The sequence below is a fragment of the Stegodyphus dumicola genome, chromosome 3 (genome assembly GCF_044657685.1).
Source record: "Stegodyphus dumicola isolate Sdum_Otavi_A_Nest chromosome 3, ASM4465768v1".
Taxonomy (NCBI): Eukaryota; Metazoa; Arthropoda; class Arachnida; order Araneae; family Eresidae; genus Stegodyphus; species Stegodyphus dumicola.
In genome coordinates, this window is record NC_140770.1 from 29,112,932 (window position 1) to 29,132,861 (window position 19,930).

Below are 19,930 nucleotides of genomic sequence, written 5' to 3' on the forward strand. Positions count from 1 at the left end.
TAAATCCCATAAATTTTAATTTTTCAGGATCATTTCAAGTTTGTATTTCCATACTTGATAGTTGTTATTGTTTAGTTTCATGATCGAATATTTATTTTCGCAACTAGTAGCCATTTCTGCTTCTGTATTTCGAATGCGCAGTACGCAACTATGCAGTTTTGTTTCGCTTTTGAAGACAGGCTTGGCTTTTCCTTTTTCGGATTATCCAGCGATAATTTATGGTAAAGTATCTTTTCTGTTTTTTATTCTTAATGGCTTATATCGATATATTTTATGCGTTTAGTTGAAGTAAACATATTTTCAGTCTCATAATCTTTTGTTGAAGGTATTCGTGGTTCATTTCTGTTTACTGTTACAACTTCGCTAAATCGAGACGAGCAGATGAATAAAACAGAATTAAAGTTCTTACCTTAATAAAGTGTAATCCAAGCTGCAGAGGTAAGGAACACGATCATTGTATTAGCAAACACAAAATAACATATTTATTAGGTATATGAAGAAAAAAATATCTAGAGATGATTACAAGCGTTGTTTACTGTCCATTGCATAACGTGAGAAGTGAGTCATACAAGGAGAGAATGTTTCTCCTTGTTTTTTGGATAAAGTTCAATCACAGTTAGCGGGTGTGAGGGGGGAGTTGCACAGCCTCATCGCTGTCGTTATGAATTGCTCCACATATATATCATTTGGTAAATCATAAAAATAAAATAATTATACAGCCATTAATTTTCCTTTTTCATAAACTCACCAAAATGTAAGATTAATATAAATAAAAACATTTGTAAAGTATTTATTAATCTAACCAGTTATTTTAAGTATCTTTACTGACATTCTCCCTTTCCAATTTCCTGCCAGAATGTAAATTTTAATTTGTGTGTATTTAGATAAGGTAGAAAGAGATAGTATCCAAAGGAAGATTTTAGATTGTTTAATCAAAGCATGTTTTGCCTGCTCAAGGCCACATTATTAGTTGCAGCTCTTCGACAGCAGTCTTTCCTTGGTGTTGCTTTATTCTGATGCTTGTCTCATCAGTATAGATTTGAGCGAACTTGTGCATTAATCTTTTCTGTGGGCTAACTTTAGATTTTAGTTAAACTGAATTTTCTTACTTTTGAGTTATGTCATAAATGCTGGCTGAATTTGTAAGCACAAGAAGTGCTTTCTGTTTAATTATTTGAGTTTTTAATAAAAGTATCTTTTGCACCCTTCTTACATTTATGTTTGATTAACAAGACACGTATAACAATTTGCATAGTTCTTTAAGAGTCTCAACTCTGTGCATGCTTCCCAAAAAGATGAGGTTCTACTCATTGTTCTTTCTATTTTGAAGCCAGTTTATTTTAAATCGCTAATTTACATAACAAAGTTAATTTATTCTCCTAATCAAACAGCAAATAACAGTGAACCCTGAAAATATGCTAAATGTACATAATGGTGGATTCAAATTTATGATATCGCCAAACATGGAAGATATATCAAGATTGAAGAGAAACATGCCAAAGTAAAACATAAAATTTGGCAAAGGAACAACTGTCTGTTTAGCATAGATTTTACTCAAGACAATCGATTTCAAGAGCAAATACAAATTCCACTTCATCAGCAGCAATGAAAGGGAAGCCACAGTTGCATTTATACCTGAAAGGAATAAAGCAAATGAGAAGGTAGCACAGTATATGTCAGCATAAATAGTAATGAAAATTGAAAAACTAAATTAATATAATTTTAAAAGCATTAGGAAGTACTGGATTGGAATGTGAAATTATTAACTAAACAGCATAAATCTTTGTGAATGTGAAAAGTTTCAAGAAAATCCAATTCATCACAGAAGAAGCTTTTTGGATCATTTTTGCAGACCCAAAGCCAAAATTATATTTAAATTTCCAACTATGATTAACTATCGGAGACTTGTTAATTTTGACTTTTCAAAACTTTAAGGCTCTTTTAGTTTGGCTGATATATCTGAACTACACTGACTAGATATGCTATATATTCCCCAAAAATTCAAAGTCAAAAATGGAATCTTTAAGAATTGAACCATAGATTGATAGGAGAAAAAAGGACTTAAAAAATTAAACTTCTGGAGAATCCGTGCAATTTTGTAACATATATAAACACCACTATAAGCATAGAATGGAAGCAGGACAAGGTTATTAACACTATTTCTAACAGAAAAATGTCGTCTTTATGGCAAAATGAAAATTTTTAAAGGCCTTTATCAATGATCATGGGAGAAAATCCTTGGTCATTGGCAATTTATCTAAAATAATTCAGTTCATTAGCAAGCAAAGAGTCTGAGGAATAAACTTTGAGAATCTGAATTACATAACATTACAAAGAAGCCATTTTTTGCTCAACCAGATAATGTGACTTTGCGTGGGGAGGCAAACAAACAGAAAAAGGTTTGTGATATACAGAAGTTCTGAAAACAGATTCGTTGTGGATAATGAGAATACCAAGGAAGGGAAGGGTATTGTCAAATTCAGTTTCAAAAGTGAACTGAATGGCTGGATCAATCGAATTTATAATAGATAAAGTCTGGGATAAATCATCTTGGTTATCATTAAAAAGTGTTGTTCACGTAGTGAATCCAGAGACAAAAGGATATTTTCTCAAATATTTTGACCTCAACATAGTGCATGTGAATGGCAGCAAGTACGTAACTGAAGAAATTAGCCATAACTAATCCTTCAATTTGGCGATAATAATTATTTTGGAAAACAAACTGTGCTTGATTCAGAGAAACTTTAATAAGAGATATCAATTCTTCAATATCAGTACATGTGAAATGGAATTCTTGAAGCCTAGTTTCAAGACACTTAAGTGCTCCTTCGAATGCAACATTAGTAAACAGTGATTTAACATCAAAAGAAACTACTATAATGAAGTGTAAGGGATAAATGTCTATTGATGATTTAAAAAAAAAAAAAAAAAAAAAAAATTAATGTGTGAATTCTGTTAGAAAATAAAGGGAAAAATATGGAAAATAAATATTTGGCCAAATGATATGGTAATGTTCCTATGAAGATATGTATTTAAAAGTATCTGATTTTCCATTTATTCTGAGCAACCAACCTTCAGATTTTGTAACAAGCCTCATTTTTTATACATAATACTGGGTTTTAATATACTTATGTATAACTGGATTTGTGTATTCATAATACCTTACCTGGTCAGAACAAACAAATTTCAAATTTGTAGGCATTCAAAATGCAGGCACAATATAAAATTTGGTCTATTTGAATTTAGAGTAAAAACCGAATCTTGTATGTCACATATCTAAACTTTAAGAAAAGAATTTTAATTTCAGCATTTGTATACATATGGTGAAATAGATCTATCTATGAGAGAAGGTAGAAAATCGCAGATAACACCAAGCTACAATAAAATTGAAGAATGTGTTGATATACTGTTGATAACCTCTGAATTACATCGATGCAAAGACAAAAACAAAATGACCAACGATTATTTTATTTGCTATTCTCGGCACTGCTAGAGTTAAAGCCTAAATAATTTTTATAAGAGATCAGAATGAAACAGTGAAAAGAAAAAATTAAGATAGTTATTAGATAAGTAATCATTATATACAGAAACACCACTTTGGTATAGTATATATGTCCATTTGATAAGAAAGATAAAAGAATATTATTGATGAAAGCTTGTAACAAAGACAAATATAGAGTTTGTAATATGAAGAACCCAATAAGAAAATGTTTTTTTAATGTGAATAACATATTATAGTCAGAAAATGAATATGAAATATTTACATCTTTAGGTACAAAAATATTTGTGAAGTATGCCTTTACCGTGCATAGTTATAATCGTTCTATAAAATGCTACAGACTGTGTAGGTATATGTATATATATATATATATATATATATATGTAACTGCATACTATTCTTGTTTTGAAAGTAAAATTTATCATTCTAAATCAAAAGTTTAATTTTAAAAAAAAATTCTGTTTCTGAATATGGAATACTTCCAGTTTTGTTTAGTCTTAATTTTGTGTTTTTACACTGTACTTGTATTAAGATCATTCTCTTAAATTCGTTAATATATTAAACACAATATAATACTAGGAAAGTTCTATCTATTTATACATTAATTTTCAGGAATCTTTTTTAATGTTCTAAAATACTGGTTGCTATTTCAGTGAAACATCATATGTTTGAGTTTAGCATGCTTACTGAAAGGTTAACAAAGCTACTAGAGATATTTGAATAGTTTTTTATTATTTTTTTTAACCAATGGTGGGCCCTCACCCGACTTCAGCTTGGCCACAACCAAGGCCAGAAGTGGTGGTCACTTTATTATGGAGGCTCTAACAGGTGAGCCACCTCTGCCTCCTATGAAGGAACGGACAGTTACAACCATGCCATCTCCAGGATTCGAACCTGGGCCCTATACTGTCTGGGCAGCATATTTGAATAGTTTATAACATTATATATAAAATTATTGTAAAATGTAATAAGTTATAAATTAAAAATATAAATACACTTCAGTATTTTAAAAGCTGCTTAATTCTGACAGACTGAGAAAATAAAAAATAATAATAATTGAGGATTAGCTGTGATTATATTTAACGAATTGAAACTATGAAATAATATATAGTTCCCCACCAATAAAAGGTTTTTCTATATTCTACATATTCACCTGATTTAGCCGCTTATGATTTTTATCTTTAGAGCAAGTAGTCTAGCAAAAGATTATTTTTTAAGAGTGTACACTATGAAAAAAAAGGGGGGGACAGTTCTACATCTCTCATTAAATTGGGCCTATTGACGAAATTCAAATTGCGTTTTTCATGTCTTGAAGGCGCGACTCAGGATATATATTAGATTTATACATAGCATTATTCTAAAATAGGTATTTTGACACAAAATCAGACTTTTTTTGAAATGTCAAGCCAATTTTTGTTCCATATTTTGATTCTACGACTCAAATTATGCATAAATATTAAATTTTGTAAAATCTGGTATGAAATTTATGAAAAAATTCAAAAATTTATCTTGGCGTATTTTTTCAGTTTGCACCAAGAATAATTTACATGGTGAAATTCTTAAATTATAGCAACCTAATTTTCCTTTCCTGTTTTGCATCGCAGATGAGCAGAAAAAAAATCATCTTTCATACTTTCAAATAATTTTAACAAAGTGTGTAAACCCCATTTGGAGTTATTATCGCTCAAAAAAAGATGCCAAATTTCAAAATGCACCAATATATAATTTCATGTATATCTTAGAAAATTTTAAATAGAAAACTCTAATTTTTTGCAGGTGCGGCTAGAAACACATCTACTTTAAGAGGATGTTAAAAATTTCATAGGTTATAATTTAAAAAAAAAAAAATTTCGAAAAATTTATAAAAAACATTTAAAAATACAAATTTTAAAAATAAGTCGTAAAAAAAGAGCAAATTATATTTGGATTAAGCCTAAATTTCGAATTCTGGAAGAATGAATCGAGTAAGCTTAATAAAAAAAAGATATATTACTAAATATATATCCGATTCAATTAACATTGAGGAGCTAAAACTTTGAGAGTTAATTTTTTAAAAACTACTCATGCGATTTTTACAAACCTTGGCAGTTTGGCATAACTTGAGTCGTAGAATCGAAATATGGAAACAAACTGGCATGTGATTTCAGAAAAAGGTCCAATTTTGTGTCAAAATACCTATGTTAGAATAATACTATATATAAATCTAACATATATATTTAGTCGTGCTTTTGAGACATGAAAAACGCAAGTTGAATTTCGTCAATCGGCCCAGTAGAACACGAGATATAGAACTGTCCCATTTTATTTTCACAGTTTACATGTCCTACCATCTGTGAAAAATATTTAAAATAAGTTCTATAAGCAAAAACTGATTGACTTCAAAGTTTTAAATACTCCTGTTATTCAAAAATGACCTGAGATGTTTGTAAACATACAGTGAACTGTAATATACAATCTGTAAAACAAATCTAATCAGCTATAATAATGAATATTTCATAATATAAAATCAGCCAGAAGTCAACCTTACTCTGGTCAAGGAAAAAAAAAACTCTGGTTTTTGCTTCTTAAAGAACACGGATTCCATGCCAGTCTGCTTCAAAATCTATGATAGTTTTTCTTTTTCTAAACCAGTAGCTCAAAATTAATGTTTGCCTAATTTTGATATTAATGTGCTTCTCTTTTCTCTTTGTACTGCTAAATGTTATGAAAACACAACATCACTAAGGATATAGGTTTACCTTTTTGTACACCAGGTTTTCTTCATGTGATTATAGCAAAACCTCGAGGGTTATCTGCCTAAAGGGAGAACTTTCTAAGGCACACTGGCTCGTATATATGTTACACATGGGGAAAACCACAAAAAATGTCCATGCAGCCAGACCGTTCACAGGATTTGAACCTCAGACTGAACTACCAGTGTTCAGTGACTTTACTGTTTGGCCACTGGTTGGGTCTTTCAGAAAATGGAATTGCAGTAATTTGATTGACTGATATAATAGCTGTCTGTTTTAAGACATACTTAATATAGAATTTAGAGGCAATCATATATGTATTTTTTTAAAGAAGAATAATGAAAACATCTACCCAATAGGTTTAGGTTGCTCAGAACAGTTTATAAGAAGAAACCACCAAAGTCTTGTGATTTTATCTCTTTAGCCACTAATATGCCAAAATATGTAAGAATTTCTACAGAAAATTATTAATTGAAACTTTAAATTAAAAATTAAATACAAAACAGCATAAGTACAAACAAACATTCAGAGGTCTTTAATTCCACCAATAAGTATTGAAATAATATATACATAAATATTCACATTATAAAGAATTAAAATTTTTCTTCTTACTTTAATCTTTTGGTTTTGGTTTGGGTTTGGGTTTGGGTTTTCGTTGCAATGATAATTCATTGAGTTTTTTATCCAATTTATTTTGTAGATGTGAACGTTTTATAGGATCTACCTTCTTCTGTGGTTTCCCACTTCCAGGATAAAGTACACCGTCTTTACGAATCTGACTTCGTGCAAATGCCTTTGCAGCATCACCACATCCATGAACCTCTGGAATGAAATGATTCAAACAGAACCGACCTCTACAGAATTGACAGACTTGAGATAAAGTAGCAATACACTTTTTACAGTTTTCAAAACAGCAAGTTTTATCAGCTTTCATTACTTGTTCAATAAGTTCATCAAAATTATCCTCAGAAGTTTTATTTTCTTGTAGTTTTGGACTCTTAAGCTTCAGTTTTGATGACTGACTAACTTTTTGCACTTGTTCTTTCTTTTTTAATTTCCCTTCCTTGTTTTTCGATGGTAATTTATTTTCATAACTTTCACTTGAATGACCTTGATTATTTTCATTATTTGTTTTTATACATTCTAGAGTATTTACTGTATTTTCTGAGTGTATTTCAGTTTTTTCTGATGCATATGTATTCATTGTTGAGGCAACATCTAGCTGTTTTTTAATTTCAATATGACGATCATTTCCTTCTCCATGACTTACATGACTCAGTCCATATTGTTCTGAAATCTAAATTTTTAAAAAATATATTAAAATGATGACTAAATGAAAATATTTGATTCCATTGCAATATAAAAATTTACAAACTGATTTAAAACATACAGTAATTATTTAAAGACTTTTTTTATTTGTATAAAACATCTTTAGTAAATGTTTGAAACATATTACCTGCAACTTTTGACACAATTAAGTTACAAACATTTTACTTTTTAAATACTAATATTATGAATAAAATTATTTAAGAAGAGCATATGCAAATATTTTCATTGATGTTTAATGCAAATCCTCGTCCATAGGAAATATTCTGTTCTGTCTGAAAACAAAATATTTTACATCTTTAGACTATTATGCACAAAGATTATACATCTACGTTACGAAAGACAAGGCGGAAACATATTCAAAAATGGTATGGTATGGTAGTCACCTTGAATGGTATGGTAGTTAGTAGAGGCTGACAGCTAGTCTGGGACTTCAGGCACAGTGTTCTTTCAGGGCTTCCAAAAGCCTAGATTTCTTGCTTTGACAAATGAATACTTTAAGGAATTATAGGATGATTTGGAAACCAGTAAAACTTGAGGCACTAGCCTTGTGGGCTGCTAGCTTGCAATCAAGGATACGGGGTTGGCTCCTCCATAAGGTTTGGCTTTAAATGTGGGTCTTATCTCTCTCCGTGGTGGATGAAGTATCTGTCTATTCCCTGGTAAGGATCTCCATGATGAGAAATGACTTATGGTCCATAGGGAATCAATATTTCATATAAATTTACTTACAATATTTTCATAGGGCCATTTCCTATGAATGTAATCATTACTGAAGAATTTTACATTGAAAAATGCCATTATAACCAGAGAAATGATTGCAATATATTTATGAACAAAGTTAAATTAAAAATTTTCTAGCACTTTTTATTCACCTTCATTATTATTAAATATACATTTACTTGAATTCATAGTAAATATAGGCAGTTGTTTATGAGTTGTTTAGAATATATTTTTTGTTAATACACAAATTAGAAAATTGTTTAAATTCTATACCTCATGAACTGTGCGCCTTTCAAATGCAGAAAGAGATGATGAAAATGAAAATGTTTGCTTATCACTTTTAATGAAATCTTGAATAATATCCCTGAACTTGTTTTCAACAGCAGTTCTAAGAGAAGAAAAAGAAAACATACCAGTGAGAATGTTAATTAAGTAATTTAGGTCATATTTATTAGAAATTTATTTAAATAAAAACAAAAAATTGAAATGTATTTTGGTAAACACATTAATTTAACCTATATGGCAGTTGATATTAAGACACACACTACTTACAAAAATTTTGCTGTTTAGTTGAAATGAAATAAAAAGAATATTTATGATAATGATACATCATAGACCCAAATAAAATAATTTATCTTAATTTCTAAATCAAGGTCTAATGATGAAGTAAAAGAATTACTACGATATTCAAAATAGAAATATGCAAGTTCTGCTTTATGAATAAAAATGAATATAAATATTAAATCAAATATTGTTATTAAAAACAGGCTTAGGAAAATTATTTCTAAAAACGTTATATCATCCAAATGTGAAATGTTATGCTCCTGACACTCTTAAATGAGCTGCAAAATTATTAATCACTGTTTAGCACATCGTTCCTATGACTGTCGTCTTTTCTTGTCTGATACCTTTGAACTGCCCCAGAATGAAAGAGAGTGAAACCTACTGTCATAAACTTTGCATACAAAAAAATTATGCTACATGGAGGCCATTTTATGGTACCTCTTCTACTTATATGGAATTCTTAAATGATTGGCTTTCCAAGAAGTGTGTAAGTTATTGCAGTCTGTTAAAGTCAAGATTCTTCGGTTGAAAGAAAAAAAAATATGTACTGCAAATATGAAAAATTTCTAAATCATTTCCACACACTTTTCCAAATTAACAGCTATAATCCAATCTCTGTAATCCTCAAAAACATTTGAGCCAGTTATTCCTCACACTAATATTGCAGCCCAAATTATCACGATTAGGGAAATTTAAGATTTCTGATGTTTACGTTTTGAATTTCTTGTACTTTAATAACAGCAACGCTGCTTATTTACAAGACTGCTAAGGTGAAAATGTTCTTCATTCAAGAATAAAATATTGGTGAAGGTTCCAAAGCACTGAGACATTTAATTAATGAAGTTAAGACATTTTTTAATGAGCAGCATTACTTGACTTCACACTGATCAAAATTAACATAGCAGGATCATGATTGACCTTCACAGAGTAAAAGCAGCTACTGAAATAATACTGGAAATCTGTGAGTATTTTGGAGGTTCACCCACAATGGAGGTATGAGTATAGTACTATTCCTTCTTCTGTCTGTTTTGCATTTATTCAAATAAGTAATAAATTCAAATTCCATTATACAGCATATAATGAGTAGAGGCCTTACACAAGTCCTGCTCCTTTGACAATGCTCGTAGAACATTTTATGCATTCCCCCTAAAAGTTGATCAGATGGTGTGCATGTCAGAAAAATGTATTGTCATAGAATGTAATAAGTATATGATGCATTCTTAAGGAAGTTAAATGGAAAATCTTCATTCCCAGGTTATTGTAAGAAGTAAATGACAACTTTGATCACAGAATGCAGTTTATTGAGTGTTTCCAAAACATGGTGCAAAATTATCTGAAAATTGATGCAAAATTATTTTTACTTCTGAAGAAAGGGGATCTGTGTCTGATCGCCCTAAAATTCATAAAATTTTATTCAAAATCTTAGAATTTCTTAGAATTTAAAAAAAAATTTTCCCTGAAAAATTTAATAAATGAGAAATTTGTAATACCATTATAGAGCATGCAATATTATTAATGCATACAAATTGTTGCCAAATAGTCCAATTTTGCACCAATAATGGAGAAACATGATATCACAAAGTGATCATAAGAAGTTTGGTTTGGTTTAATGTAAAGTCAATAAATTTTTAGGAAGCCAATTTAATTTTTGTAAAGATGGATGTTCTATTTAAGTCCAGTTAAGGTTTTTTTCTTTTCGTTTTTTTCCATTTTTCTTTTGTCTAATTTTAAATTTTACATCACCATGTTTTTTCCCCTTTACTGTTATTGCTGAAACTTATTTAGGTATGTTTCAGACATTCATTCTACCTGGTATTTGTACATTCTATGGAAACCAGAAGTTTTATTACTGACAAGATTAGTGCCTTCTATAACATCACCAAGATATCTGACCATATTTTGCCAAGATATTGCATTATGCCATGCAATCTAAATGAGTTCCCCCAAGCTTTCTAGATTTATCTCCTCCAAAATTTTACATGTGGGGGAACCATAGCAGACTAGCTACACTGGCCATATTGGGTACAAGATTGAAATTACCTTTGAAGCAATCGTAGTGCAAACTTTGATCAACATTGCTTAAGCTCAGACTGTACTCAGAATTTCTGGATATTAAACTTCATCATTCTGAGTATTTATTGTAAATGTGGAGCTCTGAAATATATTTTAATGTTAAATTGCCTGGTAATCTTCTTTCCACATATGTTTAAGGTCTCGAAAATAACTTAAGAACAATTTATTCTTAAGTCCTGAAATGTGCATATATTTTTCTGTTGCACTCTATATATGTTACAAAAATTAACCTAATTAATCTTTAATTGCAGCAGTATTTCTAAAATGTACATTAATTATACCTTATTTGCATATACAGTAAAAGAAGTCTGACTGCCCAACATTAAAGTAATAATTGCCCAACATTAAAGTAATACATAAAGTAATAATTGAATATTTTAGAATTTTAAAAAAATTTCCCCTGAAAAATTTAATAAATAAGAAATTTGTAATACCATTATAGAGCATGCAATATTATTAATGCATACAAATTGTTGCCAAATAGTCCAATTTTGCACCAATAATGGATAAACATGATATCACAAAGTGATCATAAGAAGTTTGGTTTGGTTTAATGTAAAGTCAATAAATTTTTAGAAAGCCAATTTAATTTTTGTAAAGATGGATGTTTTATTTTTTTCTCGTATTTTGAAAAAAAAAAAAAAAAAAAGTTGGGGCAGCATCAAGTGAAGTATTTTTAAAGTTACAGGATGTGAGCATTAAAAACAGCCCTGATGCAACAGATAAACAATGGCAATTTAACATGAAAAATGATAAGAAATTTACATTTACATGTTACATCCATAATTTATATCTATTTATTATCTAACTAAATAAAGAAGCATTTGTTCATTTAAACTTCTGCCAGAATGATTGCTGACATCACCTTTAACTTTCCTGTTTGGTGGGATTTCATAATCAGGTAGACTTTCATGTTAAAGGCCTTTGAAATAAATATGTCAACTTCTATATCTGAATTCTTTTAAATCTTATATAATTTTAAAAATAGAACTTTAGCAAAGTGGCAACAAATAAGATGAATGTTAGGAAATTTGCATTCTCCTTGTAGCTGTGCAGTGCTGAAGATACAAAAAGTTCAATACTATACAATCCCAAGGTAGAAGCCAAGAAATGTGTAAAGACTGTATGTCTTTCTGGGGTGTGTGTTCTCCTGATTATCTACATGGTCAGTAGCTGCGATTCTCTCCAGCATGGTGCAAGATTATCAAAGAAGATCTAAGAAGATTATCAAATATGTCAACCTTATATAATCTGGATATGATTACTAGTTATCTACTTTTTTTTTTTTTTTTTGTAAACTTGCCTTTTTCAGAGACACCTAAAAGAATAACATAGCTAGACATTGAAGCATTTTTATACAAAATTTTAAAAAAATCACAAGTATTACACTAATAATTACCTATCAATATTTTCTTTATGGAGTTGACCACTTTCCTTTGATAGCATTGAAACTGTTATAGAATCTGTCGACTTCCTTACATTAGAGTTAATATGTGTTTTATTAGTTTTATGAGAGCTAATAAGCTTTTCAGACTTTTCTGAAGGTCGTTTAGTCGCAATCGAATATTGGCCTATTTCATCAATATGTTGGAAAGCTGTTCTTACTTCACCATTTTCTATACAGTAATTTATAAACGATTTTAAAAATTTATGATGAGAAACTGTATCGCTATTGCAGATTACAGCAAGATGTCTCTTGGCACGTGTTATAGCAACATTTATACGCCGATCTTCAGATAAGAACCCAACTTCACCTTCATCATTTGAACGTACTAAGGACAATACAACAGCTTCCTTTTCTCTCCCTTGAAAACCATCAACAGATTTAATTTCTAGTTTTGGATATTTTGCTGAAAATCTAGCTTTGATAAGATCTACTTGAAGGTTGTAGGGTGTAATAACTGCAATATCAGTAGGAGAAAGTCCACTTTTTATCAGGTTTTCAACATGCAAAGCAACCAAATCAGCTTCTCCTTCATTTCCCTTTGATTCCTCATTTTCAGCTTCAAGCTCGTAAAGGTCACAACCTGCAGTGTCAATTAACAGCAATGGTACTGTTGTGTCATCATTACTTTCAATGCCTGGTAAATGACTTAAAAGATGAGAGTGTACAGATTCATGAGCCTGTAACTTACTATCATACAACTCATCAGATGGCCACTGCATTATAATATGGTTCATACGATATTGCAATGTAAGCATTTTTTTAATAATATCTCCATGAAGTTTTAAAAGTCTCTCCATTAAAGTCAATGACAAACCCTCTTTTGCAGCTTTCTCTGATATTATTGTTGGTGGCAGCTGATGATGATCTCCAGCCAAGACACATCTTTTTACCATCATCAAGGGGATCCAACAAGACGCTTCAAGAGCCTGAGAGCATTCATCAATGAAGCAAATATCAAAATGGTCTTTATCTATATGTTTTAAAGGACCATCATCAGATGCTGAAGTAAGTGTAGAAAGCACTATATCTACATTTTTTAATACTTGCTTAACAATAGATTTCTCTCTTTCTTTAATTTCTTTCAACAATGATTTGTTTTCAGCCCATAAGGCTTTTCTACCAGCAGATCCTTTTATCTTTCCAATTTTTCCCTGAAAAGAAATGAAAAACTAAATGTTTATGAACAAATCAAATCAAGTCTAACAAAAATAATTTGTAAGAAATTATGTGTGTGGTGTTAATTTGAACACAAAATATTTTATATCCAAGTTAACATTATACGCTCTTTCTCTTTTAACACTTCAGAGAAAGTATTGTTATCATTATTTAAATTTTATGTACAAGGAAAACAGAAATGTTGCCTGTAAGAAACATTTTTTTCAAACCTCATGAGTAAAAGATCCAGTATAAAAAATATATAACTACATATTGAAAAAATTAAATATTTGAGTTAAATAAGCTCGAACATTTTCAAGTCAATAAATAAATCCTTTCTTTATTGAATAAGTCAGTGACCAAGTGATTACAACCATAGAATGCTGGTAGTTCAACCTGCATTCAACTCCAGGCACACATGCTAGCTACGTAACTGATTTTTGTAATTTTCCCTACTAATAACATGAATGCATGACAGTTTCTTTAGGAAATCCTCCTCACAGGTATGCCTTCCTTTTAAGCAGATATTTATTGTGTGCTTTGCTATATTCAAATAACCATATTGAGTAAGTCAAAAAAAAAAAAAAAACTTCATTGATTTGGTTTATCTGATATCAAAGTATGTTAGGACTATCTGCTAAGGGAACGAATGCCTTTATGGAGAATTTTCTAAAGAAAACTGGCTCATATCTATGTTTTACATGAGAAAAACCAAAGAAACAGCCATGCAGTCAGCCCATTCACCTAGAATTGAACCCAAACTACAAGAGTTCAGTGACTTTATTGTTTGGCCACTAGTAAGCCAATTTATGATGGAATAATATTTAATTTTTTAAGTCCATATGCAAGTCAACTCCTACCATCTGGTATTTCGATTTTAAACAGCTTGTTTCAAATGTATGATTTTATTTTCTAGTGTTTGCAATTTGTAATTGTAAATTTTATTTGAGCTGTTAGACTGTAAACTAAAACTTTCATTTGCGGTTTTATAAAAATTACAAAAAAAAAAAAAAAAAAAAGGTCACACATTATAAAAATGAAAAGTTTTTAATAATCATAAACATGTCATAAATGCTACTAAATATATATTTCAAACATATAAATGAAATCAGTAGGACAGCAAATAAACAATAATACAAAGATTCATTAATAATAGCTTTTCATTTAAACTTTTATTCAGTACTTGTGTATTACCTAGTACTAAGGGATATATTGCCAAATATACCATCTGACTTTGATTCCTGCAAGCTCCTCACAACACCAGAAATTGTTCTAGATTCTCCTAAAAAGATGAGATTTATTTTTCTTTCTTTTTTTCTTTTCTTTCTTTCTCCCCCCCCCCCCCCAACAGAAGATGGGGATGGCTTCTTCGTTTATTTCAATATCAACTTTAGGCCATTTATAGCAAACGCAGATCTGCATTGCATTTTTTTTTTTTTAGTAATCCAATTCCTGTGGAAAATTCTCAGGATTTATTTGTCATGTTAATTTTTGCTGTGTTTTGCATCATGTATTTATTAGATTTGCCAAGAAATGCAACAAAAGCAATCCATTATTTTAGGCATACAGCATTTTGAAGAATTTCCAATTTTTTAAGCACTGAAATTATGCATGATGGAAGACATGTTATTTCAACAAAGTATTCAAATAACGGCTGAAAAGCAGTTTGAGAAAAGTTACTTGCCTTACAGAAGCAGAAACAATCTGTAGAGAATAAATAACCTGGTGTGATTTTGAATGAAACTGCCGAATAATACTGGTGTCTTCCTGTTTGCGCTGTTGTGAAAAACGTTCCTGTTTGCGCGAAATCATCAATTTTTATTACCCCCCTTCCAAAGGGGTTCCATAATGGGGGGCCGACTGGGCGTTGGCCTCTTCTGAAATGTAGGAAAGCAAAAATTTTTTAGATTTAAAAAAATTTTTTAAAAGAAATAATCGAAAGATATTTAAGAAGTCTGAGTCTTTGTATATCTTTGCATAAATGAAGTACTGTATTTAAAAGGGAACAGATGTTCAAACTCTGCGATGATTTTGGCAATGAACTAAAAGATCAATCGTTTCCTAAAGTAAAAACAGTATTCTTCCGAAATTCTGCATAAAGGTGAATTATAATAAAATCTCAGAATATATATTCGTTGCGAAAAGAAAGGCAGATGAGAAGAAAATATACCTCGAATATCAAGGCAGCTTCTGAGAAAGCTTTGTCCTAGCCAAAAGAAGCTTTTTTTACTAGCTGTAAATTGTCAAAGTAATAATTCAGAAATATAGCATCTGAATGTCGATTGAATGGACTTGCTTTACTTGCATTCATCGGAATATCCAAATACATTAATAGAAACCATTGATAATTTTATTAATTGTCAAAGGTAAATTTGTTAGTTTCAAAGATTTAATTCAGAAATTCCAGAAGCATAGCGCACGATTCAGCAGTGATTGTATATATTTATCATACTAATTTAAAATAATTAATTATGTGTATATACTTGTTAGAAATTATTGACAGTAAATATAAATAATTAAAGAATATATTTTAAATCATTTATTTTTATATACACATCTGTATTTGTATATAATGAGATTGCTAATTGTTATCAACTTATTTGATATTATTTCATTTTAAACTGCTCTTTTTCTAAATCTCCTATTCATCTAGCTTCTGTTTTAAGAGAAACTGTACTTTGGGAGTCACTTTCAATTCCAACTGTAAATGTGATTCGCAATTTAATTTATTCGTATGGTGGCAATATTAAAAACTTCAGAAACACTGGTTCAACAGTTGTAACTGAAGAGTAAGTACAAGCAACTTCTTTAAGGCAAATATCAAACGACTTTAGTTTACTCTGACGATGGATATTTAAAAAGTGAAGAATTCAGTATTCGTCAAATATTGCGATGTTCTGATAATCCCTTAAAACTCGTGCTTTCGAAATCTTTGATAATCCCTTAAAATGCATGCTACGATTAGAAAATTTAATAAATTTGATTACAGTGTGACGTTATTAGGTTTAATCAATGCAGCAAACGTGAAAAATATGCAGTGCCCTCCCCGAGTCTCGAACCCTGGACCTCTCGAATACACGCCCGAGTATGCTTCCAATTAATCACGAAGGCATGCGGAAAGGAGGCAGAAAATACCTTATAACTAAGATTATCAATTTAATAACAGAGAAAATTCAACTTTCCTTCACACTTTTCCAGGCTTAAGACTAGCAATAAAAATACTGGCGTGTTTAAAAGTTGTGTGATGTTAGTCACTTTCCTTTTTTTAAAAAAAACTATTATTAAATTATTTTTAGAGAAAAATTTTATGTGTTTTAATCGAATTTCTGTAGATAAGAAAGAGATAATAAGCACTTTCTTATATTTTCTGATGAGTAAAATTCTTGCATAATACGTTGGATTCTTTCCTCTTTTTTGACCACACTTGTGCAAAACAAGTGTGGTCAAAAAAGAGTCTTCCCTTCTAAATTTACATAATGACAATCTATAAAATAATCACTTTCTTTAGCTTCGTTTTTCAAAAATTTTATCAGTTCTAGAGTTTTAGGATGGATTTTCCTAATAATAGAATTTAATTTATGATGCCATCCTTTAACAATATTATTTGTCCTGTCCAATTTTTCATTGCAATTTCACATCTGTATAGTTACAACCTCATTTTCAAGCCACTGCTCAACAAAGTAATCATAAAATGCCTCTAATCTTGCATTACGAGGTGAACTTTCTTGTATGCACAGCCGACCATCATCGACACATTCCGCGGGTATGTATGCAAGGGACGTGCACATTCTGAGATGGGTTCTAATTTCTTCATTATGCCTATATTCGTTAACAAGTCTTGAATCTTTCTCCAGAGACACTGATTTAAGTGGAAATTGCAAGCTCTTATATTTAAGGAAGGACAAATATTTTTCAGTGAAATTATAACTGCAATTTCAAAATCCATCACAATTTTTTAGGATCCCAATCAGAAATATGATTTTTAATTAAACAAAATAATCTCTTATAATTCTGCTTTCGCTTATCGGGGAGTAAGCAAAACAACACAGGAACAACATTAATCTTGTTAGAGGTACTTCCAATATCAACATGGATAGTATAAATTTGACAGAAAAGCTTTGAGCAACTTTTAAAAGTTCCATCCATAAAGAAAGTTTTGCCGCTTTTCCTTGCTTCCCTTCCCTTCTTACTTGAAAATACCAAAATTCGGCTATCTTTTAAATACTCAAACAACAAGAAACTAAAGTTATCATCCATTGCTAATAATTCATTAGGAATTTCTAAATTTTCCATACATGTAGCTCCTTGATCGTATCCTTCGGCACTTTGCGTATATTTGTGTAGAGCTGTTTCAACACTTGAAAACTGCGGAATATTGGTTAATATGTCAAAGCCTTGATTGTATAGTTTTCCAACTTCATTGTAAATTTGAGAAAGTGGAACATTTTCTTCTTTCGCTCTCATTTTTGCTACAAATATTTGTTTTTTTACTAAAGAATGTGCTGTATCAGGTTGACATAAATGAATTTTTTCTTCTAAAATAACTTCTTCCTTGGTCTTAATTGAGCCTTTGCAGCTTTTAGTTTTTTCCTTTATGCAAATCCAATAAACCACATTTTCCTTATTTCTATTCCGAATTCGATATTGATAACCTTTGTAAATGGCTAAAGGCTTTTTCCTTTTAGTTTCAATAATCTCTAAAACATCCATCATACTGATTTAGATACAAAAAATAACAGCTAATACTAAATATTTTAAAGTGGAATGAAACTAAAGATTTCAAGAGCAGCCTAAACTAAGACACGTCTTTAGTCTAACAATGTCAAGACGATGACTAACTTATTCACAAAGGAACTGCCCAACTCTTCTTAATGACTCATTCTGACATCCCCTGAGGAACTTTGGGAGGGGGACTGTACTCCCCGATTTCGCGCAAACGGGAAGATTTTTTAAAAACGCGGAAACAGGAATCGCGAAAACAGACCTAAATCATAATACTTACCAAAAGTTAAAAAAAAAAAAAAAAAACTTCATCAATCCACTAATATTAAAAATATAAGAGTATCCACACAGTCCCTGTCAATTTTCAGAGCTTGTTGTTTGGGGAAGGTACAACTTATACTTTTGTACTTGTTGCACTTTCACAGGCAAGGTTCAAAGCTTTAGTGACAAGTGACAGAAGTTACACAACCTTAATATGTGCACCACTGGTTGTGCTTAAAATATCAAGCTGATATTCCAGCTCTGTCCATGTACCACTGTACCACCATAGTATGATTGTGTTTGCCATGACATTTCTGATTCTGATCTTCAAGTCTGTAATTTTGACACTTTCAAACATTAAAGTCTAAAGGTTAATGTCAGGCGAACATGGTTGGCATGGAAAAAGGCCATCTCTCCCAATACAACTGCAGAGGAGTACTCTGTTGAGAACAGTGCGCACGCACACTGTCCAGACTGGTGGTGTGCTATCCTGCTGAAAAAATTATCTCTAACCGACAGTCCTCTAATTGTGGGCAAATGTAATTAATCAATGCATAAAGGTAAACTCTAGTTGTTATTATTTGTTCATGAAAGAAAAAGTGCTCCTAAATTCTTATCATGCAGATTGAACCATCCTGCTTCACCTCTGTTGTGACATGAGGATTTTTGTATCCCTAGATTCTCAAATTATCCATATATTAAAACAAAACATTGTTAGGGGGAAAAACTTTGATATGTGTATAATAACATCACCTATTTGTTACAGGGTGTTCACAACAATAGACTAAAGTTGTTCGGAAACTTTGTAGATACTCTTGATCACCGAAAAAGGCCAATATATTAATTAGATATTGATCACCGAAAAAGGCCAAGAGTACTTACTAACAGTGTATCAGCAGGTAATAGTTAATATTTAGATACTTTTTATTCTAATAAATCAATCTGTTTATTCCTGACAAATAATGCCAAATGTATATGAAAGATGTTGCATACTTCAGAACTGATGAATGATTAGAAGTTAACAGTAATAAAAACAGAAGATGCTTACTCTCAGTTTGTCAACCTCTTTATGCATATCATCAATCACATCACTGCCATCGTATTGCGAGACCACAGCATCCAAAGAATACTGCTGAATACTTGTAAGAAAACGAGCTGGGTGACCCAACCGAACCATTTTTACTTTGTAAGGAGCTAATTTCTCCACTAAATTATCAACAGCAATATTTGAAGGAGCACATGCAAGAACCTACAAATCAGAAATTGAAAAATAAAAAACAAAAAGGAGCAAAAATAAACAACAAAAAAAGTCATACTTTGATTTAGCATTTAATAAAGATTTAGGAAAATACTACTTGCCTATTGTGGCAAAAATTTATTCATTTTTAATATTTATCTTGCAACTTTTATACTGAAAATTCATGAATA

At 30.6% G+C, this 19,930-nt stretch overlaps 1 protein-coding gene across 4 annotated transcripts in view; it reads right to left on the reverse strand.

Moving 5' to 3' along the window:
• Positions 1-913: 913 nt before the first annotated feature.
• The window catches only part of LOC118193016 (DNA-binding protein SMUBP-2-like), a 49,529-nt gene continuing 30,512 nt past the window's right edge, over positions 914-19,930 (reverse strand). Inside the window, exons 6-10 of one of the 4 annotated variants that reach the window (XM_035364049.2) lie at positions 19,551-19,751; positions 12,317-13,515; positions 8,554-8,668; positions 6,844-7,528; positions 914-1,635 (exon numbers count right to left, since the gene is read on the reverse strand). In XM_035364049.2, coding sequence (XP_035219940.2) covers positions 6,845-7,528; positions 8,554-8,668; positions 12,317-13,515; positions 19,551-19,751 — 2,199 coding nt within the window. In that variant the 3' untranslated portion in view covers positions 914-1,635; position 6,844. Of the gene's footprint in view, positions 1,636-6,743; positions 7,529-7,943; positions 8,246-8,553; positions 8,669-12,316; positions 13,516-19,550; positions 19,752-19,930 lie in introns of those variants that run through there. The other 3 variants (XM_085812685.1, XM_035364050.2, XM_035364051.2) reach the window with 3 other exon arrangements.